This window comes from Grammomys surdaster, unplaced genomic scaffold (genome assembly GCF_004785775.1).
Source record: "Grammomys surdaster isolate TR1022 unplaced genomic scaffold, NIH_TR_1.0 361, whole genome shotgun sequence".
Taxonomy (NCBI): Eukaryota; Metazoa; Chordata; class Mammalia; order Rodentia; family Muridae; genus Grammomys; species Grammomys surdaster.
Window position 1 is genome coordinate 459,733 of NW_021604780.1, and position 25,424 is coordinate 485,156.

At 46.0% G+C, this 25,424-nt stretch overlaps 1 protein-coding gene across 2 annotated transcripts in view; it reads left to right on the forward strand.

Annotated features, from left to right (window-relative positions):
* Dgkg (diacylglycerol kinase gamma) overlaps window positions 1–25,424 on the forward strand; it is a 148,553-nt gene that overhangs the window by 89,726 nt on the left and 33,403 nt on the right. For both annotated transcript variants that reach the window (XM_028779685.1, XM_028779686.1), the window contains one exon: window positions 7,922–8,012. In XM_028779685.1, coding sequence (XP_028635518.1) covers window positions 7,922–8,012 — 91 coding nt within the window. The remainder of the gene's footprint in view (window positions 1–7,921; window positions 8,013–25,424) is intronic.

Genomic DNA, 25,424 nt, shown 5'->3' on the forward strand with positions numbered 1-25,424 from the left:
AGAGAGAGAGAGAGAGAGAGAGAGAGAGAGAGAGAGAGAGAGAGAGATCATCAATGGTAATTCATTCCTGCATCCCTGTATACCTGTATACTTTGGAGAGTCCTAAGAGCTGGTGGTTCCCCTAGCTGGGAACTTGAATCTCAAAGACCATTTTAATGCAAACTGTCATCTGTGATGTTTACCTGTAAATGTTCTCACATGTAAGACTTAAGAACAGCCTTGATCTATTGGTTATTAAGGGGATTCCACACTTACACAATAGCACACATCATAAGCAAGTTTCTGCATGATTAACCTTTTTTCTTAGACCCCACTCCTCTTTGCCCTCCCCCCAGGCCTGTCCACTCCTTCCTGGTCTCTGGCCACTCATCACCCTAGGTCTTTCTGAGTGCCATGAACACAAATCCCGTCCCAAGGATGGACCAGAGCCATGGAATACCTTGCTCCATGAAGCTGAAAGACACTGAGCCAACACAAATCTGTTGGCAGGCACGGCAGGCACAAAAGTCCCATTCAGGACACAAGAGCAGCTATTTATAAAGCCCCTTCCTGATTGCTGGGTGTTCACTTTCCCTTGGACCAAGAGGGCCACTGCCGCCTCTTGGAAAAGATTATTCCTTTCACAGCTCCGTGACCGAGAGTCACCAAGTGCCCCGTTCTGGGAGCAGCAAGAATAGGGGATAGCATGCAGGATGGATTAGATGTGGTGACAAGCCCTCTGACAGTGGAGGGCAGCTGAGGATGCCAGTTACACAGATGGCCTCTGTAGCACCTGTGAGGTGACAGTCACAGGCCTGTGGGGACTGCATGAACCCACCTGCCTTTGCCATTTTTGTTTCTTCCAGCATGATTACTTCCAAAGGCATTTTGGAGCTTGACTGTGTGGAATGTTCACAGGTTCCTAGTATCTCAGTGCTGAGACATTCATCTTTCAATTATAACTCAGTAGTGGCCACCTATACCTTTTATGTGTTTCTGGTTGGCTAGATTGTCATTTATGCTAATGACCCAAGCTTAGTTTATTGTTTCAGTAGATTTAGCAATAACATCAATAACTACTCAGAAAGCCAAATGTCTTAGTTACTTTTTTCTTTCTAGGCTAAGACCCCATGACCAAGGGAACATATAAAGGCAAGTGTTTAATTTGGGGCTCATGGTTTCAGAGGGTGAGACTCTGTAACCATCACAGTGCGGAACATGGTAGCCTTGGGACAGCAGGCATGGTGCTGGAGCAGGAGCTGGGAGCTTACATCCTTACCCATAAGCAGGAGGCAGAGGGAGCTAACTGGGAATGCCAGGGACTTTTGAAACCTTAAATTCCACTCCCAGTGACACACCTCCTCCAACAAGGCCACACTTCCCAATCCTTCCTGTAGAGTTCCACCAACTGAGGACCAAGTATTCAAATATATATTAGGCTATGGGGCCATGCTCATTCAAAGTACCACACCCAAAATAATTCATTGTTCTCACTGAGATAAACTCTGAGAACAAGTGTCATTAACATACAGAAACAACCTCTTGGCTAAGATATAGTTTTTCCAACACAGGCCACCCTCTTGTAGACAGCAACTCTTCCACCAGGCCTCCCAACCCAATGCTGACAAACATGGGAGGCCCAATGAGCTATTTTAGTCATGAGCCACTCAGGGAACCTGGTTATCAAAGTCTAAACCACAAGAAGGGATGCCTTCAGTTCAAGGGCTCTATTTCTAGAAATAACTGTAACGTTCTCTGTGTAGACTTCTAAGCCCAAAGAAATGTTTTCATGTTTTGACTTTTGATGACTTCAAAAGCCTGTTGCCCTAAAAACTTCCTTGATTCTCAGAAAAGAGCCCTGAGAGTTCAGGGTGGTTGATGGAGCGGAACATGTGGCCCTCCTAGTACAGATGGGCATCACTAGCTGGGTTTTACCTGTGGGCCTTCTTGAAAACAGCCTATTCATAGTTGTCAGGATGATGACTGATTCCGGCCCTAAATTGCTGACAACATAAAAGAACATTTTTAATGACGCTCCTTTCCTCCTTCATCTGTCAAATGAAAAGACTAACTCATGTGTGATTGATGTTATTTTCTTATAAACCAAATGGGATCGAGACAACCAGCACCAAAACCAACCATGTGTCCCTGTCTAACACATGCCTAAGAACCTCCTGGAGAGAACCTGAGGGAGGCTTCAAGAACAGATCCACCTGGGGGAGGGCAGAGCCTAAGGAACCTCAGAGCCTGGTAGACCTGGAGAGCAGCCCCAGGGCATGGTTAGGGATTAGTCACCTCCAGCTGCAAGGTGATTATGAGAGCGAGAGATGGTGGCCAAAGAAAACTCAGGAAAAGCAATGCAGAAAATGTGTTTCAGCAGTCATTAAAACGTTGTTAGTTTTCTCTTTTCCAAAACACATCAGCCACCTGTGAACAACAACAACAACAACAAAAAACCTCCTGCCCTTACCTCTAAAGCCAAAGGGGAGTGAGTCTTTCAGTAACTGTCTCTTGGCAGTAAGGAAGGACACTTCCCAAGCACGGACTATGCATCAAACTCCTGAACAGCACTTCACATTGGCCACAGAAGTTTCTCAACTTCGCTGGATAGATACTAATACATTCTACTTTGCAGAAGTAAAACGATGATTCAAAGAACGTAAATAAGTTTGATCTGCACAACAGAAGGCGAAGCTAGTGGACAGGAGGTCAGGACCACATTTAATAAGTCCTCTAACAAGACCTAGGAGTGAGGTAGCTTAGACGACATCTCTAAGAGAGAAGGAAGAAAAGTGCCTGCATTTTCTGGTTGGCATAGAGAGTGGACTGAGCTTCCTGTCTCAAACTGTGGGCTCTCCTGTGCCTCTCAGCCTCTATGGAAGGCTTTGGAGGGGGACAGGCTGTGATGATTAAAGGGAAGAGGAAACAGCCTGGCAGAAGAAAACCCAATCTTTGAATCCTCCTGTGAGAGAATACAAATAAGTAGTATCTGCTTCCCAGGACTGTTCAAATAATTAAAGCCCTCAAAGGGGTGGGTTTTGAGGGCTTCTATGCTCAAGCTTTGCCCAATGTGGAATTCTAGACTCTGCCTGGCTGCCTGCAGAAGAAAGTCCCCTTCTGTTGCCTTCAGATCAAGATGTAGAGTTCTTGGCTCCTCCAGCACCATGTCTGCCTGCATGCTGCCATGCTTCTTACCATGATGATAAAGGACTAAACGTCTGAAACTGTAAGCCAGCCACAATTAAATGTTGTCCATTATAAGAGTTGCTTTGGTCATGGTGTCTCTTCACAGCAATTAAACCCTAACTAAGTCAGAAGTTAAATGTATTTTGCATTACGTTATGGCTACAACCCTATGGGAGCCAGGGAGTAGAATGTGCTGGTTTGAATAGGTATGGTCCCCATAGACTCAAGTGTTTGAATGTTTGGCCATAGGGAGTGGCACAATTAGGAGGTGTGGCCTGGTTGGAGTAGGTGTGGCCTTGCTGGAGGAAATGTGTCACTGTCAATGTCAATATAGTTTTGACGTATTTGGATGTTTGGACAGATGGACACATGGGCCACAATCACAATCCTTCAGTTACCCTGAAGACTACCTGCAGTAAACTGTTCTCCTGCACCCCTGTCCCAGGAAACCAACCTACATGTGTCATGCTGTCTTAATGCTAAATACCTTTTTAATCACTTCTCACTCCTCAGGTCTAGCTGCCAATCCTAACCCCTACATCTGAGCCTTTGACTCGATCTGAGCATTATTTTGCTGCCCGCATGAGGCCTTTGGCAATTCTCTTCTAGACTCCTACACCACATCCAAACGACTTTCCAAGCCTCTAGTTGGTATCACCCCTTATAGTCCCATTCCCCTCATCAGGAACAGGAAGATCTTTAAAAACACAAATTGAAGGAACTAAAGAGAGGACAGTTTATCAACTTCAGCAAGCATGAGGAACTGAGTTCTGATCTCCAGCCCTGCAGAAGGGAGGCAGAAACTGCCTGAGGCTGAAGCGTACTAGCCAGTCAGTCTGGCCAAAATTGTGAACTCGGTGAAGGGCCCTGTCTCAAAACATAAGGCAATTGAGAACGACACCTGACATCAATTCCTGGCCTCCAGACATGTGTGCACACATACACAAGTACCTGTACACAACACATTCACACACCCATGCCACATATCCACACACCCAAATGGACATGTATACCAACTATACACACATCAGAACTTCAGAAGGAATCAGGTCACTACTGTCACCAACCTGCCCTCTCTCCTACTCAAGAATGGCCAGTGGCTCCCTGTAGGCTTCATGACCAAGCCCAGCCACTGTTGTGTCCAGCCTTCACAGTCCTGTCCAACCTGCCTCTCCAGCTGAGGCTAACCAGACCCTCACCACACCCCCACTTGAGTCTGTGTCCCCTTGGCACTGGCTCTTACCCACTTCCTGGGGTCATGGGAGGTTTGTCTTCATTGAAACTCAATCTGAGGTTGCAGTATAGCAAAGCTGAGAGGCAGCAAGGCTTTTGAGGGACCCTTGGGTTAGAAGGGACCAGCCTCATGAAGGATCAATGTAGCTTATTCAAGTGAGTTAGTTTCCATGTGAGGCTGTTACAGAGCAAGTTCAGCTTCCCTGGTTTGCTCTTGTTTCCTCTGTCAGATACATGCTTCCTTCATGTGCGCCTGCTTCTCCTCTTTGCTCCTTAGTCATGCTCTGGCACAGCACAAGGCCTTTAGCTGAGCCTATGCCCTGTTCTTGGACCTCCAGCAAAATGAACCTCTTTTCTTTATAAATTGACCAACTCTAAGGATTTTGTTATACCAACAGAGATTAGATAGAGACCCCTGGGAGTCTTCCACTGCCTGGAATGTTTGTCCTTTATCTTCTGTTTCCCTGTGTTTTTTCTGAACTCTACTCTAGCATCTCCCCACCCTAAGACACTTGCCCTAAATGCTTCTGACCCATTAAGAACTGAATGTCTTCCCTTCTGCATACCTTGCTGCTGCGTCCCTCACAAAGCAGCCTCCTTCCATGTCTTCCTTTCCACGTGCCCAGTTCATGGAATTCTATGTTTCGTTATTTGTTGCATCTCATCTCTCCTCTCCTGTCTATGACAAAATCAATGTGTGTTGACTAATTTTTTAAATTTTATCATATTAATTTATGAAAGTAGATACATATGGTGCATGTATAAAAATCCAGAGAACAACTTTAGGACAGCATATGGGTACCAGGAATGAAACTCCAGTAGTCATGCTGGATGACCAGCCCCCTACACACTGACCCTTGACTCCAGCCCCATATTAATATTTTGTTCCTTATCAAGCATGCAGTTCAGCTCTAGCTTCTCAGAAGTACATTTGTCACCATATCACAGTTTTGACCAACCATGTGACTAGTCCAGAGGATTAACTAGGGATTAGGGTGTGGCCTATGACTCTAGAAAAACAAATGTATTAAATTAGATATGAGGGGAACACATTTTTAGCCAAAAGTCAAAACACCTGATCTAACAGATATGACTGTTTTCCTTGACAGCACATACAAATGCATAAACCCTACAGTAGCTGTACACCAAGCAGGACTCAGTAGCTGTACGCCAGGCAGGTCTGTCGTCTTTGCCCCATCACACCAGCTGATGACTGTGAAATAACAATGGGTACCAGAGAGCAGGCTCATCTTATTTGTCTTCTCCACCATCCTGAGAAGCAGATTTTCTTCATTTGCTGTTTTACAGATGAGGAGAGTGAGATTAAAAAGATTAAACATGCTGCCAAAGGTCGCACAGCTACCCTCAGATGGGTAATCCAGTCAGTCCCATTATTCCTCCGTGCTGACCTAGTCTCAACCTTTTAACCTCATTAGATCATCAAAAGAGCCACTTTGGCACAAAAATAGCCATGCCTTCCGGAAATTTTTATTAAAACTCTAAATCTCTGGGCAATAACTTTCAGAAGTCATGATTCAGACCAGCCTGATACTTGAAAAACACCCGCCGGACCAGTTGCCCTGCTGGGAAGGAATGCAGGACCCTGGAGTTTAGAACCACCCTTACATGGTCTCTGGTCATCACTGCCTGCTGAAAGGCCCTGTCCTTCCTTTCCTCTGAGGAGTCCTTTCCTTCAGGTTCTAGTAGTTCCATAGTTGTCAACAGTTTTCATAGCATCTGGAGCAGTATTTCTTCACTGGCCATAAGCATAAAGATCATCTGGACACTCATAAAAGCACGTGCTCCTGGACTCCGCTCCACAGCTGTCGGAGTCTACAAATCAAATGCTGGAAACAGCATTTCAACCTGTTCCCTGGGAGATTCCAACAGATGCTAACACCTGAGAACTAGAGGAGAAGCCCAGGCCCTGCAACCAGCAGCATCAGCAGCTTGTTAGAGAATGAGGACACGGAGGCTGCACCCCGTGAATGACTAACCAAGAGTCTTTATACAAGATCCTGGGGTGATATGCATATACACATTTCTGTACAGACAACCAGTGATGAGGGACTGTGCAACTTTTTTCTTCTGTTGTAGCATGCACAGGGAATGAAAACCCTTCTGTGACACAGTGGAGGTACAGGTGAGAACACCCCAGAACACAGGGCTCAGCCTGCCCCACACGCCACCCCAAAGACTGAAACGGCAATTACTCAACACACTGACAAGCACTGGCCTGTGGACCCTCAACACTGCTCAAGGGTTTTCTGAAGCACAATGCCCCACCTTTTCTTACCCATCATTTACCCTTTAGTCTCATGGAGACCAACAGTCAGAAAGGCTTCTGCCCATCAACCAGATCTTAGCACTCTTTACAGGAGAGAAGAATGCAATCGGGTGTTTAAGTCATACATAAACTACTGAAGAAATGCAGAGAGCATGGTTGCCATGCCAATGAATCAGCAAGTATGCCCAGGAAGAAGCAAGAACCTCCATCCTCTGAAGGATGCTCTTTCTCCATGGTCCACGGAGCTGAGGATTAGCTACAGCCAAGGAGGCTTCCTCTGTCTTGAGTGCCAAGAAAATGTGATTTGGTTTAATCCTTTCTTAGCAAAATCTGTCTGCCTGTAAACTGGACAGGTGTCCCCTCTCTTAGCCAGTCCTGCTAATGGGGTGACAGTTGGGGTGGAATAAATGGAGTACCAAAGGGACACTTCCTGCTGAGACTATCTAAGCAAGTCACAGAGTGTCAGGGACACCACCTGACCCTGAAAGCCTTCAGCCTAATAAGCACCCCACTGATTGATTTTATCCTTCTCTGTCCCCTAAAGAAAACACGGAAAATTTGTAAAGCTCAGATTGGTAAACTCCCACTCTAAAGCAAGCAAATCTTCTCTAAACAAAGGGCTGCCGTGGCCTGTACAAATGTACTTGGGAGGACAGTGACCATTGCTTCCAAGGACTGCCTGTTAACCCTTCTCTTTCTAAGTTGGTATTAATTCTGTCACTCCATCTCCCCCACATAGAAAATAGACAAAGCATCACATCTTGGTTCTGGTTCAGTACAGAGCTTCCGAGTCTATCTGAAGGCTGCACATCTTTTAAATCTCAAAAGGCTGTTTGGTCCTTTTGACCTAGAAGGGAGCTCTGCACAGATGTCTAAGGGACAGTAAGCAGGGCATTCTGTCATTTGCCACCTCAAGCTGACTTTCCACGGGAAGCCTCCTTGAGGCAGCTCCCGAGCATAGCATGCCTTTCTTGCTCTACTCAGGACCCACAGGGTGCAATTAACAGTTCACCAAAAGTCCATGATGTCTAAGATATGAGCAGATTTTCTAACTTTCGGACAAGAGCATGTTGGTAAGTTTTTCTGTTCCTTGATAATCTGATTGACAAGCATTGCAATTTAAGATCAGGGAATTCAGGGGCTCTGGGCCTCAGGGGCCGAAGAGCAGAGCTATTTCTCAGGACCAGTTCAAGTACAGAATATTGATTGAAAATGTCTCTTCCCTTCATGATCCAGGATGAAGAACAAGCTGTGGTATTTCGAATTTGGTACCTCGGAAACCTTCGCAGCCACCTGCAAGAAACTCCATGACCACATAGAGCTGGAGGTAAGGTCCCATGTGGAGAGGCCACTCCACCCTGTTACTGTTCTAGAACATCCCATACTCACCCTCAGGACATATCCTCTGGAGTCTTTCAGATATGACCCAAAGTCTAGCCTTTGTCATGTAGAGCATCCTGCTCAGGTACATAAAATCACTTAGAGGGCTTCCACTGTTGGGGGAAGTCCTTCTTATCTTGTGCAAGTGAATCCTTGGGGTTCTGGGTCGTTACAGCCATAGTCATTCTGACCCTCAACCATGCTTTTCCACTGAAAGAGGTAAAGCTGGTTGGTTCCCACCTAACATGGGAGGGGAGGTGCCTGTGGGTGGAGAGTTGACCTGGCATCCTTCCTCTCAGCTGCCTCAAGAAGCTGACAAACAAATGCCAGGCCCAGCCCTGTGGGAATGTGACACAGACCCCTCAGAGCTGAGAAGCGCTTTTGCTACCATCTTGAAATGTTGAACAATTTTTTTTCCTTTCTTTCTTTTTTTATTTATTTTTTTTTTCCGGTTCCAAGGGAAGGGGTTTATTTGGGGAAGGGAGTGGGAGAGAGGAACGGGAAGATGGCGAGTGAAGAGAAGATGAAGAGAGAGCTTCTTTCTTTTTTTAAACAATATGCGTTCTTTTTAAAATTTTATTTATTTTGGTGTATATGAGTGTTTGGCATATATATTCATGTAAATCACATGTGTCCCTGGTGCCCATAGAGAGGAGAAGCGGGCTAGAGATTTCCTGGAACTAGAGTTATAAATGGTCGAGAGCCACCAGGTGGGTGCTGGGAGTTGAACCTGGGTCCACTGCACGAGCAGTCAGTGCTCTCAGCCCCCTGAACGACTTTTTAAAACAAAGAACTGCACTGTCAGTTTGAACTGGGCCCCACATTACGCAGCTCATCCTGGTGGTGCACTCTGTTTTCCTGAGACTTCCAGCACTTGTAGCAGCCTGCCTCAGACCGTTTGCCTGTTGGCGCCCCTTGCCTGCTTCCTGCCCCACTTCTGCAGGGCTGTGCTCCTCGAGTCTTCTCACTGACTGCTAGGAGCATGTTTCTTGCCTGTTAGAGACCCACTTTCTATGCACATCTGTGTCTTCACTTGCTGGGCTTCAGTCCATGAATTCTTTGCTAACAATCTCACCTTGTTGTGGAATTCAGGCCTTTGCACTTGAGAAAAACATATTCAGGCACATGGGAAAAATCTCCTATCATCTGCCCTCCTCAATTCCTACCCCCCAAAATCTGATCTAGAACCTTCTGTGAGAGCCATGATCCTCTACTGAGGCTGGGCCACTCTTCTGATAGGAGAATTAAGCCTGTGGCAGAGGAAGGCCCTGCTCACAGGGAGTGTTCACAAACAAAACACAAAGCCAGAGGTTCCATAAGGCCCTACCTGACTCCTTTTGGTTGCTGGGTTACTGACACCACGGTGGGAGGCACCTTTGTGGCAGCTTGGCCACAGGACAGAGGTCCAAAGGCCAAGAGCATGTGTCTCCAGGTGATGAAAGGCAGAGGCCACCACCTATACCTGGGAGAAGCTGAGCTGCAAGCTCTCCTAATTTACATATAAATACCCTGTTTAGGAGCTGGAGCTGAAGCAGCTGAGTGTGGTAAACAGATCTGTGTGCACTCTCCCTCTTGGCTCTGTCCTCTGCTGGGGTCTTTTTAAATATCCCGCAAGTGAGGGACGGCCCTGCCTAACCACGGCCAGCTGCAGGTCCACAGCAAGGTCTTGTTCTCCCTGCAGCTGGCCTTGACACTGTGCCCAGAATACAGCAGCTTGGCTTCCCTGCCTCTTTGGCCCGTCCCACTGGCTCCAGGCTGGCCATGTCCAACAGTCCCCTTGGGGTCCAGGATACAGGGACACTTCCTCAACCACACAGGGAGTTGGTGGCAAATGGCAGTGGTGGTTCAGGAGGGGCAGGCTGTCATGCTGTGTATAGCTGGGAGCTTTAAGAAGCACTTCCTGTTTTCCTTCTCTCTTAATACTAACTCTTTTCATCATTTATTCCTCAGAGTAAGCTTTGGGAGTTGGGCTAGGATGACAGGTGACAGTGGGTTGCTTGACAGTGGATTAGGACAGGCACCATTTCTACATCCAGAGGACAGTGGCGGGTAGTCCCCCTGTGCTGAGGTCAAGAGAAGACTCTGGAAGACATAGGGGAGGGCAGGTGAGTGACAGATCTAAGGAGGGAGCCTCTTCCATACATGGCCAGTACACACCACAACCTGCAAAGGCAGCACAGGATTCACCAGCTCCTGGTCAGCCAACTCAGGAGGACACCATTCAGACGCTACTGCTCTTCACTGTGTCCTAAGCTGCAGTAGCAGGGAGTCATCCCCACCACGTGGAAAGCTGAGACTGGGAGGGCTGGAAGAGAAAAGAGAAAGGAGGGAAGAGGAAAAGGGACAGACAGGATAAGTTAGTGCTTCTACTGCCTGCTGATAACCCAGGGAAACAAGTACTACTGCACTTTTCAAATAAGGCTCAGGCATATCCAGTAACTGGGAAGAGAAGACTCCAGGTGTTCTGGAGTGAGGCGAGCTTAGAAGCTAGAAAATAAATTTATCCACCAGGTCTTAAAACTCAGCATCTCCTCCAGCCTCAGTGTCTTCCTCCTTCCTGGTGTGTGTGTGTGTGTGTGTGTATGTGTGTGTGTGTATGTATGTATGTATATGTGTACACGTATGTATAAGTCAGTGTTGTGTGTGTATGGATGTGTGTGCATGCGAGTGTATATATTTGTGTAAATGTGTGAGCATGTTCGTATGTGCACATTTGTGTGCATGTATTGTATACAGCATCTTTATATGTATGCATATATGCATGTATGTGATTATGCATATAGGTATATATGTATTTGTATATATATATGTGTGTGTAAAGTGTGTGCTGGTATGTGTTTGTGTATGTATATGCATGTGTGCATATGTATATTTGTGTGTGTGCTGGTATATGTTTTGACATGTTTGTATGTGTATGTGCGTGTGTGTACGAGAATGTGAAACTCCATCTCAGTTCAGGAAGCTGTAACACCCTGCTGAGAAGGGCTAGGCACAGTCCTAGCGCCCACCTGAGGAAGGAAGGAGGGGTTCAGTACGAGAAAAAGCAGAGGACTGAGCAGAAGTTTACAGAAGTTTTTCTTACACAGCACCTCATTTCTCTCGACCTACAGAACATGGGGTGCATATTCATGCCCTTCATTGGAGTATGAGGGAATCCGAGGCTGAGGATTCAGCACTGAGAAAAGGCACAGTGATGAAGACACTGGGCAGATAGGAGAGTTTGGGAAAAGCTGATAGCGACAGAGAGCAAGCTAGCCCCACTGGTGCTGAGGGCCCGAGTTTTCACACCAGGCAGTAGACATATGTAATCCCTGAGCTGGGAGCAGAGACAGGGATTGCTGTCCTGCTAGTCTAGCTGAATCAGAGTGCTCCAGGTTCAGTGACAGAGTCAGTCTCATAAAGTAAGGCAGAGAATGATCATGGAGGAACAGAACAATCTCGAGCCTACCCACATGCACACACACATACATACATTCACAGGCACACATGCATATAAAACTGCACATACCACAAAGTCATGAACACAAACATACACACACATGCACAAGCACAAATATGCACGCAAAACTGCACATGTCACACACACACACATTTGTTCACATACAAAGTTGCATGGCTAACATAAAAGGCTAATTTTTTTTTTTTCAGGTAAAACTTCCACTAAATGGTATAGACATGGCCTCTTTCTTTCAGATTGGTAGCCAGTTGAGAAGAAATAGGAAACTTTATCCCATCTCTGACATAAGGTTCATGTCCCACATGAATAGAGAGAACAGTTCACAGTACACACAAAGCCTGTTAGGTGCCCACTTGCCTAGTGCTGAGAAACCAGATGCAAAGAATCAGATCCGTGTGGATCCTGTTTTAACAGCCCAGCCCAGCTCAGTGCCTCAGGCAAGAGAAAGGTAACTCCCTCTCCCTCCCTCATACCCCCCAAGGTAACTCCCCCTTCACCCTCCCCGCCCCCACTCCCACATTTATTCACTGTTCTCTGGTAGACACACGGCCAGCACTGGAACAATGAGGAAACTGACTGAGAGTCACTGGATTGTACTGTATTTGGGCTCCATGACTTACTAGCTGGATGTCTGTGCCTCAGTGACTTAACCCATAAAACAGGGTTCAGGAAGGCAGCCTAGCTCGCAAGGACATTAGTTCCTTCCTAGGACTCAATGCTAAATCTCACAGAATCTACAAAGCAGCCCCACTCAGAATGTGTTCTAATTACCTTTTACAGCAGGAAGGCAGGCTGAGAGAGACTTGGATTTTACCTGAGTCCACAGCCTGGCAGGTCTAAGTCAGGCTTGAGAGGATTTACCTGGGAGCTTGAGAGCAGTGTGTGTCCTGTCTGCGGATTGTTTGCTATTTCAGATACATTGAAAAAACAGGCATGAAGCGATTTGCCTACCACAGGGAGCAATAAGAAATATATGGCAAATATTCTTCAGGGTGTTCCGTTTAAGGGAACCATAGGCCCACGTCTTAACAGGGTATTCAACAAGGCTGCTTATCAGTTCAGTCCTAGAGGACTAGGCCAGTCCTGTCTACAGCCCTCTCTCAGAGCTGGCTGCCAAGATGCCCTTTATGTTTGTCCTAACCTGATTTCACCTGACTCAAGCAGGGGGGAGTGAGGGTGGAATGGGGAGTAGCATTGAGTCACCGCCCCCACCTTCGGCCCAGAATAGCCTTGCCAAGGATCTTAAAGGTTTTCCGAGTTAGGTGGGGCAAAGCAGGCAGGCTTCAACTGGAGGGCTCATCCTTCATTCTGTGGAAATATTTCATTTTCCAGGTTAAAAATAAGAAATCCCCCAGGTTGTTGGCATTTAATCTCATCTTTAAGATAGTGTTCACAATAAAAGGCTACTGCCTCAACAATATAGACCCAGATGGGAGGTTGCTCAAATCGGGAAGCTGCTCAGAACAGTCACCCAGAGTGTAGGGGGAAGGGAGTGCGTGTGCACATCAATTCCCTTCTTTTATTAAGGATCTGAGAAATACAAGGAGGTATTAAGAACATAGATCTGTTTCCTTCTCATTCAGTATTTATCAATATTGCATCATTCCTTTAAACAGTTTTTGATCAAAGAAATAAATTACAGGTAAAACAGAAGTCCCGACAGCCTGCCTTCTTCTTTCTTTAAAACACACACACACAGAGAGAGAGAGAAAGAGAGAGAGAGAGAGAGAAAGAGAGAGAGAGAGAGAGAGAGAGAGAGGTGGGGGCATGCAAATATTACAGTGTTCTGAGCACGTCTAGACAAAATGGAGCTGGTTTGCTATTTGGGTGATGATTTGGTTTTGAGTTTTTGTTTTGCTTGCCATTGTTGAGTTTTGTGTTTGTCTTTAAGAGGCTTGCTATATAAACTGGCTTCAAAACCATAATCCCCCTGCCTCAGCCCCACCTTCAATACCATCATACTAAGATTATTGGTCTGGGTTATGATACCCCACCACTTCCATACTTTTAACTGCTCTCTAGTGTTCCACACATGCCCAGTCTGTTGTTGGTCATGAGGTGTAGAAGCTAGAGTGAAGATAAGGCCAATGGGAATGTATTCGGTAACCACCTGAGGGAGTCTGCCTATGCACATTAACCTGGAAGTGTCTATGGCCCCTCAGACCCAGCAGCCGCCTCTCCATCTGCTCCTGAAGAACTTGCTGTGTCCAAGCTTGAACACAAGAGTGTCATGCAGTGTCTGTATTTCAAGAAAATGAAACTGACCTAGATGGGTATTATAACAGTACTTTAAAAAGACAATGTAGGTGAGACCGCTAAGTGTCACTGACTTGTATACTTTAACATGGTTATTTGTACATACATTTAACTTCCATTAAAATGTTTAGGCCTCTTTCAACTAAAAATTAAAAAAAAAAAAAGGAAGTTTCAGGGCCTTGTGCCAGTAACATCATCCAACCCAGTGGATGGCTGGGCTCTTGCTTATAAAAATTCTGAATTCTCAGAGCACAGCTTGTGTGTGTGTGTTAAGAAGCTTCATAACACGGGACATGGAGAGCTGGGTGTGGTGCACACCTTTAATTCCAGCTCATGGGGGGAAGAGGCATGTAGACAAGGCCTTGAAAGCTCCAGGAACTCAGAACAGCCAGGGCTACACAGAGAAACCCTGTCTTGAGAAGGAAAAAAAAAAAAAAACAGGCCTAGTCTGTAATCCTAGGACTCAGAAGGCTGAGATTAGAAGATTCCTGGGGAAATACAACATGTCTATTCATCCCAGATAGGAAAACTATAACAGACCAAAGTACAGATAATGCAAAAGTCAAGTTTTGTGAACCAATGAGTTTTATTGGAGTTCCTTACTCCAATAAATATGGGTGAGGGGTTGTTTACAGGAGCAGAAATCAATCAAAAGCAGCTTTGTCACCAAAGCTCACCCCAGCATGGATGACAGCTCACAAAGCTGGGAACTTGGAGTATATTGCACAGCCTCCAGGGATCTCAACAGGTTGGAGAATGCACTTTCCAAGTGCCACAGTTGGTTTAAACCCCTTCAAGGTATCTGGTCTTTGCAACATTGGCTCTGCCAGTCTGGCAAAGAGGGTCCTAGACAATCTGGTTGGTTTCAGGAACTTCCTGAAGCTATTTTGAGTTGCTTACCTTCCTATTTATAGGGCTTCCCTGTAGGGTAGAATGTTTCAATCTCAGAGGAAACTGTTACACAAAAATAATAAGTGCCTTGACAATCTCACCAATGCCATTATTATTCAAAAGACTTCATATTCAAGGACTTCACGGATTAATTAGCTTGATCAAGTTCAATCATCCAGTGGGGAAAATGAAGAAAGAAAGAAACCAAGAAAGAAAGAAACCAAGAAAGAAACCAAGAAAGAAAGAAACCAAGAAAGAAAGTAAACCATGGCTCTTGGGAACCAACTGTATATTATCTGATCTTGCCCACCCCACCCAGCTGTTTTGCACACCCTTAATTTGGAAGGGAGGAAATTTTGAAACTTTGTTTTCTTCTAGCATGGCGTGAACTATGTTAACCTTTCAGAGCATGGTGCAAATAAGTAGGGAGGGCTGTCCTGCCCAGCCAACCAGAGCAGATTAAATGGCCACATCTTTATGGGAGAAGGAAGTAAGAAGAAAAGATTGCTACAAGTAAAGCCAGGGCATCTTGGGGTGAGAGTCTCCTGGTGCATTTCCTTCCTCAATCAAGCCAATCTGCCCCTGTGTCCAGCACGAGCCACAGTGTAGCCTCTTTAGGGCAGTTCTGACCACTTCAGGCTTTCCTTTCGCAGTCCATCCACTAGGTCTCAGTGATCCAGTTGAACCTTCTTTAACTGCTTTCACCTAAAATGTGTGCTACTCTTTCCTGATTTCAACTGTCAAAATGAGAACTGCATCAGAAAATACTAAGAAGCAAAAGAGAATGTAAAAAAGAAAAGTAAGCAACAACCTCACCCAGCAGGTGCCAACAGTGCTGGGGTTACTGACCTCCATGATACTGTGAAGCTTCTTGAGGACGTGTGATTTATTCTGTGGTCTTGTTTAAACTTCATTTTCAAACTCGGGCACCGTGATGGCTGCCTCCCTACGTTGTCCCGGTGCATTGACCACAAGTTTCATGGACACAACGTTGTTCTGCTGACTCGGGACAAACTTTTTGCTAATTCTCCTTGTGAAATCCCATTGTTTGCTCCCAGATCTGATGCAACTTCTCCTCTCCCTCAAGTGACCCTCTTCTTTTATTTCCTACTTGCATGCACCCTGCAGTTCAGTCGAGCCTGTTCGTCTATATGCTCTTACTTTTCTGCTTTCTTCTGCTGCCTTTGTTTTTTGTGAATTGCTTTGATTTCCCTTTGTCTTCAGATTCCTGACAATACTGTACTTTGTGTCTTCCAAGGACTTGGGAATGACTTTTAAAGATTAAGCCCTGTGCCTACACTTTCTCAAAAAACAGCTGGGTGGTATGCAGTGTAACTGATAGGCTGGCCCCAGGAAGTCTTAGAGGCCCAGGGCAGGACTCCCCTCACTGACAGCCCAGGTTAAAGCCCTGTCCCCAGCAAATTTCTGGAAGACTCTGTCAGATAACCTCTGCCCCCAGAGAGCTTAGCTTTATGGCTGCCAAAGTCCCTTGGTAAAAGAATAACTTCCCCCAAGCAATGTGTCTTTCAAGGTAAGAAAGCAATGTATTAGCCTCCTTAGATATTCTAGAATACTGAAGAGTATGTGCCCTTTCTTACCACACTCTACGATTCAGGCACTTCAGGGAAGAAAAATATTCTAATCCCTTTTATTCCCCTTTACAGCTTGACTGTCAAACAAAGAATACAATAAACAAATCTGACTTATGGGCTGCAGGAGAGAAATCTGATTTCCACTGGCCAGTGAGGTTATAGAAGGAAAAAAATTGACTTTTTAATGAAGGGCAGAGACACTAACACAGGATTGACTAACTGTCCTTATACACAGATACCCCAAGTCAATTACAATCCACATATCCTAGCATTTCCATACAATGTCTTATTTAACCCTCATAACAACTTTGTATCCTGTGTATTACTCTCATTATTTTTATAAAGTCTCATGAAAATATATAAGCACTCATCCTTAAATGCACAGTGGTGGCTGCCTTTAAATCCTAACAGAGGAAGGTGAATGGATCTCTGTGAGTTGGAGGCTAGTCCAGTCTACATAGCAAATTCCAGGCCAGACAAGGCTACACAGTGAGACCCTGCCTTAAAGTTAAATAAATACTCTATGACCAGGTGAGTTTCATACCTTGGTCTGCAATGCCAGCCCCACTCGCCCCCTATAATGCCAGGATATCCCTAGAGGGACAGTTCTGCATAACACTTCTGCTGTCCACCTACTGTGCATGGGTATTTAGTTGAGAGGCCGTCTCCCCTTCACGGCGTGAGGTGTGCATCCGACAGTGCTTTCTGAAGCAAGGACTTTTTTCATCTGACAGTCAGAGAGCCAGCAAAGAGCCCAAGAGGAATTAATTTCTCTGTAGCGATTCATTGATAGTAAAGTCAAATCAAAGTGTGAAAACCTCATCTTCAGTGAGAACACTAATAAAAATTACCAGAGACCACCTGAAGTCACACTTTTTTGTTGGCAGCCACTAGAATCCAGGGGAGCCACCTGCTCCGTTGGTAGCACAAAGAGGGAAATGGACGGCCGAGCTAACAGCCTGGCACTCGGACCTCTTAACCCCCGAGAGAGTGGGAAGATAGCCTACACATCACTCTGAGCTGTCCAGAGGGTCTGGACAACTGGGAACCAGGACAGGAAATGCCAGGGCTCTCCCACCTCTTTCCCACCAAACTGAGTGAGTGGGCAGGGCCAGTACAGCAGTGAGGATGCCGGGCAGTGACCCTGCAAGGCAGAGAAAGGGCCTGCATCCTGAGCCCTGCTTGTTGCCCAGAGGCCTACCTGCCCTGGAGCCCTGCCAGGTCCCAAGACTACCTACCAGTCCTGTTCTGCTTAATGGGGTTGGACGCTCAGAAAATCCCATCCAGCCCATTGGCCTCAGCTCTCCAGAGGGCCAGAAAAGCCTGCTAAATCTGCATCCAGAGCAAGGAAGCCCTAAAACACCAAAGTTTTTCTAAGCTTGGGGATGTGGAGCTGTGGAGAGGAAACGGCTTTGCCCTCTGTCCAGCTCTGAGGCAACCCGGCACCATGAGCTCTGAGAAACAGCAGTTTTGTTTTGGAAACTGGCACCTAGTGCAGGCTCACTCCTGGATATGAACTTGAGCCCCCCACCCCCACCCCAGCTGCAACACTCCACTTCCAGCCTCTCTGCCAATATCCCCTTTCCAGCTGCCCCTGTCAAAGGCACCATTGTGCCCTCCTGGCATAGCAACAGACTGAGGCTAAAGAGGAAGAAAACATTTTCTGCCCATGGGATGTTCTTAAGCAGGTTGTGTGTGTATGTCTTCAATACCACATTCCTTGAGCCCACACAAATCCACCAGAACTCCATCATCCCTGTCACAGATGGCAGCTCAGTTTCCAGGCTAGCTAGCCCACCACAGCTAGCTGTCATAGAATGTGGAACGCACAGCTGGGATGTCAAGGCCAGGCAGAAAGAGAGATCAGGACATTTTTCAAAACAGCACTCAATAGCCTGCCAGAGTAAATTCTGAACTGGAAGGCATTTTGTTTAAACTTACACACTCGACAAAAGAGTCATTCTAGCACATGCTAATAAGCGGGGCTCTTACCTCCTCTTGATTATTGGAAGGGTAGGAAGCCCCCAAGAAGCCTGTTCATGACTAGATAGTGTGGACTTTCAGAACATTCTTCCTGATACCGAACAAGAGTTGCATCCTGTTCCTTGCTCTTGGTTCCCTAGTTGGCATTGGGCACATTGATTGGAACAAAATAAATACACAGTATCTGTGGATGCATGACTGAAGTCCCCATTGCAGGCATCTTCTCATCCTTCTCACCCCTCCAGAGGACTGCCTTTCATAGGGCTAATGATGTATCTTTTACATAGTACAGTACAAAGTATCACATTAATTTACAGTGAGCTATACAGTCCTCGTTCCTATATACCGCCACTTATAGACTCATAATGCTCCTGACTACTTTTAAAAAAAGATTTTTTTATTTTATGTGTATCAGTTTTTTGTCTGCATGTTTGTATGTATACCAAATGTGTGCAGCATTCTGGAAGCCAGAAGAGGGTGTCAGTTCCCAGGAACTGAAGTTACAGATAGTAGCGAGTTGTTCTGTGGGTACAGGGAACCCAGCCCAGGTACTCAATAAGAACATCAAATGCTCTTAAGCACAGAGCTCTCTCTCCAGCCCTTCCTGACTACTCTTGTCCCACAGTACTAACAGACCTCTTGTACGTGCTCTTGACGTGGGTCTGGCTTCTTGATCTTGTCTCTTGTAGCTCATACAGGAGACTGGAAGGCTGAGGGAAGACAAGCACTAAACAGAAGGTTGGAAAAGAAAGACCCTCCTTAACTTCTCCAAGTCAGTGATTTCTCATCTGCATAACAAGCATATGAACACTGACACTGCAGAGTCAAAGGATTAGATTTAAAATATATATGAGCCTGTTTCATAAGTTGCTGAAAATGATGCTATTATTTTACTGCCCACTACGGACAACAGCTCCTAAAATCATACACAATAGCCTCTCTGAACACAGGGCAAGCCATTGCCTGTACCATTTACCTACGTGCCAGACTCATCTTTGTATGGAGACAGAGACTGCCTTCCCAAGACTGTTCTTTCCACTCAGTGTAGCACAGTTTCTTCCCTCGAGATACATATCAGACATTAACTCTGGAAGCATTCACTCTTGTTCCTCTCTAGGGAAAACAAATATAGTGATTTCCCTGGGCTACTTTTCTTACACTCACAGTACATTCTTTAATTTTGCAGATAGAAAGGTCTGAGGTTCCTTTTTGGTCTTGTTGCCTCTAGCCAGCAGTGCATCGAGGCCAGGCTGCTGGCTGGCCTATCTCTTCACAGCTCTTCTCTCTGCTGATGCGGTCATATCTTGTGATTGGCTGTAAGTCAAAGTGTTTATGACTTAAAATACAACAAATGCTCTTTGGTTTTTATTTTCCTGGGGACCTCACTGGTAAACAGTTAGCAGCATCTGTCTCAGCACCGACCTGAGAAAGCACCTGGGGGATGGGGTCCTGTCTCATTTCACCTCCATCCCTGCATCTAGCAGAGAGTAAGTTCTCTCTTGTTCTTGATGAATGAATGAGTATCCCTGTCTTCTCTGTCTCATCAAAGGAGCCTCCCTTGCCTCTTCCTGTTGGGGTGTAGGGTGTGAGATGTGGGACTTTAGCTGGAGTCAGAGGATTACTTCCTGCAGACTAGGGTTAGCATTCGCATCTCTCTCTGCCCCAGAGTCGACTTTGCTTGGTCATCCGCCACATATTCATGTAGAGAGATTGGGCAGGTTCATCTGGGATGGAGATTTTTGTCAGTGTTCTTCATGGAATAGCTTGTTTTCCATTTTAGGGATTTTTCCACAAGGTTTTGGTTCACAGGCAGATACATTGAGCACCCAGTACGGGTTAGACATGCCTGGTTCTGTGAACACAGAGCTGTGTGGAACACTGTCCTTACCTTCTACTGAGCTCCACGAGCAATATGTGGCAGAATATACACCACATTCAGGGGAGAATCGAACCAGTGATGTGCAGAGAAGGGGAGCACTGTTTACCTGCTACACACCTGGGACAGTATTGAGGAGCTGCTTCCTCTCAGGCAGGTTGGGATTTATCAGACATCAAAGGGGCAGTTTGGACTACATGTGGCAGAAACAAAAAAGTAAACAGGCCCCAACTCTTTGCCCACACAGAGCAATTCAGTCCCTCTAACAGGCAGTTACTAGGGCCCAGCTAATCATCAACCTTAGCTACTATCTTCTTTCCAGACCAAAGAGGTCAGAGCAGACAGAGGGCAGCCTTCCCCAGAACCCTAATGTACCATCTAGGCTGCCAAGCAATTTCCCCTGCCTGCCCCTCCGTCTTCTCCTGGGTTCTGTAAGACTTGGAACTACACAGCAAGGTTTGATGGAGCTCTCTCTTTGCCAGATGCTTGTTGGTGTCCTGTTTCCTCAAAAAAGAGGCAAGGCAGGGAGGGTTGCCCATTCAGTCCCCTAACTCCTGCCCTTCAGGCTTGGTCTAAAGCTCTAACATGGAGCCCAGGCATCAAAGGAGGCCACCTACACCCAGCCATCAGAACTATTCAAAGGTCAGGATGCAGTCCACCTCCACCTCAGTTCCCTCCCTCTACACTATAATTGAAAGACCTTTCCTATGGATACAAGTCTAATATTTCTCCCTCAGTAGGAGAGCTACTCCCTGGATTTTGTCATTCACTGGGGAAATCATCCTCAGACTCTGTCTCCAAAAAAGAAAAAGTACAAGAAATTAATAGCTCAAAAGAAACCCAAGAGATATATCAACAAAACATGGTAATGCTTTCAGACAAACTTTGAAGAAAAAAAAGGTGGACTGTTAAGAAAGTGGAGGAATTATGATTGCCATTGGAGGGTGATGATGATGGGTTTAATTTGTAAGCCTTTGTTATTTAAAAATAAATTCCATTTACATATGAGAAGAGAAAATTTAGGTTTGCTGCAGGACAATTCCAAGTGTGTATGGACCCTTGAGGAAGTTTGGCTGCCAGACGTAACAGCTATGCTGGCTCTTTTATTTCTCTACTTTTCTGTACTTTTAGAAATAACCATAATTAAAGATTAAAACAGAGGAAGAAAGGGGAGGGGCACATCAGAATAATCCAATGGCAGAGAACTGGGTTAAGAAACTTGAGAAGAGCCTGAAGCAGAAAGCCCCGCAGGAGCCCCAGAGCTCCACCTCCTCACTCAGAAGCAGACCCAGCCTAGTGATGGGTGGGGCTTTGATACAAACAATCTTCCTCCAAACCAGAGAAAATCTGTCTGCGGGTGATGTGGAGAATCCAGGTTAGGGATGCGGTCTAAAATCAGAAACAGGTCGTCAAATAAATAGACTGTCTTTCCCGGAGGACCCGCAGAAAAGGGCCAGCAGAGCTGCAATCCGGAGGCCTCCCCCTCCCCACCTTTTCAGGTCAGAGGGGAGGGCCTGCTGCAAGGCGCATGATGCTCTGCCTCCCTCCCCTCTAACGCTGTCGACCCCCTCCTTGAAGACAGAGAGCTGGGAGAGTCTAGGTTCGCCTACAAATGCAGAGATCCAAAGCATCAGGCTGGGGAGGAGGTGAACACAGACGCTTAGCATTTGCTTATAAACGTCTGTGGCCTCTTAACCTAGTCTCTAGTTACCTACACAACGATTCTCCAACCAAAAGAACTATCCTCTCTCTGAATAAGCCATAACTATGGGTGCTGGGGCTGCCTTGGACTGCAGCCAACAATCGGAGCCTAGATGTGCCCAGGAGAGGGAGCCGGGCGGGCTTCGGTGGCCCGTCTCACTTTCACCTGGCAGCATCACCCACGAAGGACGATCTGGAGTATTTGTGCACTCATAGGCTCCAGCTCTGAGCCCCATGCGGGGCTGTAAATGCCTGGGTAGGTGTAGCTCAACCTCCTTTCAGAGCAGAGCCTGCCAGCCCCTCTGTCAGCCCCAGCCTAGCTGGGGCTCCAGGCTCTCCCTGGAGCCACCCGGAAGGGGGGCCAGATGACATCATGGAACACTTGGAGGATTTAGCTCAGGAACAGGCCGTTGCCAATGTTCCAGTTAGCCCTACAGTGCTCCATTCCTGGCTCCACTTTTCTGAGAGACTCAGTACAGCGAGCCTTACGTTTTAGGGAGTTCCAAAGGAAATAAGAGACCTTGGCTAGGAAACAGGTATACTCTAACCGAACTGGGGGAGCGGAGTCGTGACCTGGAGGGGGTTCTTCCTGGCACAGGAGATTGAGGAATTCAAAAATTGCCTTTGTCTCACACCAAAGCCTAGTCGTCCCTCACCCCTATTTTCCAGACTATTTAAAGCACAGAGAGATTGAGGAGCAACCCAGAATCACACAGCAGCCTCACCCAGGAGTGTTCTTTTCAAGGGTAGATAGAGACCTCAGGGTCCTCTCCCCTCTCCTATTTGCCCCAGTTTACACCAAACGGATGGAGAGAAGACGGACTACCAACAGCAGACAGAGGAGGACTGTTTTCTAGGGAGGAAGCAACAGTTTTGGCTCCAGAGAGACAGAGGACACTTAAAACTGTAGGCAAGGAGGAAAAGGGGGCTGTGTGGAATACAGTCTGTCAGGGAGAGTGCTGGTGGTACACTTCTTTGGTTTTGTGGGTGGTTGTTTTTAAAACAGATCTGGCCTAGAGACAGGATTTAATAACACTAATGTCTAAGCCCTTATAAGATGGAACGGCAGTGGAAGATTCAATTATTCAAACAACAGCTGCAAGCTGAATTTTGCTGTAACCCCAGCGTCAGCTTCACTGCCTCATCTCTAGAGTGGAATCTGGCATCCAGGGCCTGCTTGGCACCCTCCATCTGCATCTGTGCAGTGCCATGTTCTGTGACCTTGAGGCTTGGCCCTCACCATCCACTGGGGTAGCAATGGTGTTTCCCTTAGCACCAGGCTCCTCAGAGACAAGGTAGACAAAGGCAGTCTGGTGCCCAAGGAAGTCTGGCCAGGAGTAGCTGTGACTATCATTATTTTTCAGAAGGGAAGAGATATTTCAATTGACAATGAATAAATTGAAGTGCTGTAGAAGTTACTCCAACCAGGAAGGGAAGTAGCCATCTGATCTAGGAAGAGATACAGGAAAGGGGACAATTCCAGGTTTAAAGCAAAGGAAAGCTCATTTTGAATTACAGAAAAATTTTGGCAGTGACACAGAGCCTAATTAGTAGTTGCATAAGAAGGATGGGCCAGTAAAAAGACATTCCAAGATAAACTCCTAACAGATCATGAAACATGTTGAGAAGGAAAGAGGTCCTTGTTTCAAAGTCTCTGTGACAGCAACAAGGAGGCCAGGATGAGCCCAGGCGTTAAGGGGACTGACTGATCACAGATGCAAAGGCAGCATGTAGCTACACCTAGGAGTAAGTACACAAAGCACACCTCAGACCTCTAAGCCTAGCTCTGAAAAGGCTGCAGCTGAGAAGAATGTTAGATGACGTTAAAAGTAAAACAACAAAAAAGTACAAAACGAAACCTGGAAGGTATAGTTCAGTGGGGCTCTGCCATTCGAGAAATGGTCTCCTTTTCTGTATTACTAGTGGCTCTCTGTGGTTAGTCTTATGTACTTGACACAAATTTGAGGCACTTGGTTTTGGTCAGTGTTCATCACAGCAATAAAAACAAACTAGGACAGGTCTCAAATTAAAAATGGGGAAACAGATGCTAAAGTTGCCACCATGTCCTAAGGAGGGACAATGGACAACTTACGGGCTTGAAAACTGCATACCTGTTTAAGTCCAAGTTGTTGGAAGATTTTAGGTATCATTTAGAAGTCACTTTGATTAATCTAGGATACAGGAGGTTCTATCCAACGAGAAGCAAAGAGACCAGTATCACCCAGTGTCCTAAAGATAAAAGGGTGTACCATGAAAACTTCCTACTGAGGTCCTTCTTCTGTCTAATCCCTGGAAGCCAGAGTTGACAATTGACACCCATGCATGGTGATATACCTGACTAAAGATAGAATCTTTTGTTACTTTTATTACATGTGGTGAAGATTGTCAGGGACAGTCTGACCTGACACTCAGCAGATGCTCTTCTGTTTTGGCGGGAAGAACACAGGATTGAGACCTGTAGACCTGCATTTCCATCTTGCTCCACCACTCATAGATCAGATAGATGCCCATAAGGAAGTTGCTTCGCTTCACAGGATCTCCTTTATGTAAGGGGGTCAAGTTCTCTTTGGTCCATCTCATCTCAGAGCTCTGTGATTCCATCTCAAAATTCACATGCACTGGTAGGAGCAGGGTCCTGAAGACACTGCATCAATAAAACACCTCACAGTAAGGTTACTACTCCCCCATGTGTCACCACATGTGTTAAAGTGACCAAGGAGACTTGATCCCTGATTTTGCCACTATATGACTTAACCCCCAAATGATAGCCAAACTGTGACTAAGGTCACAGGATATCTATCTGAATAGATTGGAAGAGGCTTGAACCAAGAACCAGACAAGATAGATAAATAGATAGATAGATAGATAGATAGATAGATAGATAGATAGACAGAGATAGATAGATAGATGTAAAGTCTACATCTAAACTATATTTTTAAATCCTACATAAGGTCAAGAGAGAGAAAAACACATAGTGAGATGAAGGTCAGGGTGACTGAGGTGACTTTTTTGCCCGTAGAACTGGCATCGCCATCACTTAGCTTCAAACAAAAGAGCTAATGAGGCTCTTACCACATCCACGATAAGGACAGTGGCAGGTAACACATGACATTTTAATGGGTGCTTTGTACATGTTTTGTTTTATGAGCATGATGATGTGATAGAGTTCCAGCCCCAAGAAATACTGGCATGATTGTCACCTGTCCCACAAAACAGGTCAACACTAGCTGTTGTTTTCGATATCAGGGACTGTACCAATTCATCAGGGAATAAGTTATGGTGTGTATAAGATAGAACAGTCAAAATAGGAAAAGTCTGAAAAGGAGGTCAGAGCAGTGGCCACACTCAGCCCAGAGGAGCAGAAGAGAAAGTTCTTAAGTCTGAGCCCCTTACTGCTTACCTTGAAATCTGTGTGCTTCCATTTGTCTGTTGTGTGATGCTCAACAATGTACCCACTGAAGACAACTTTCAAAGGCTCCAGTCTCCCCAGTGGAGAAATGAGTTCCCAGTTATCAGAAAAGCTCACTGTATTCTTGTTCTGTGGTTGGAAAACAAGTCAGAGGCGACAACACTGATTAGAACTTCAAAGAAATCAGGCGGCGG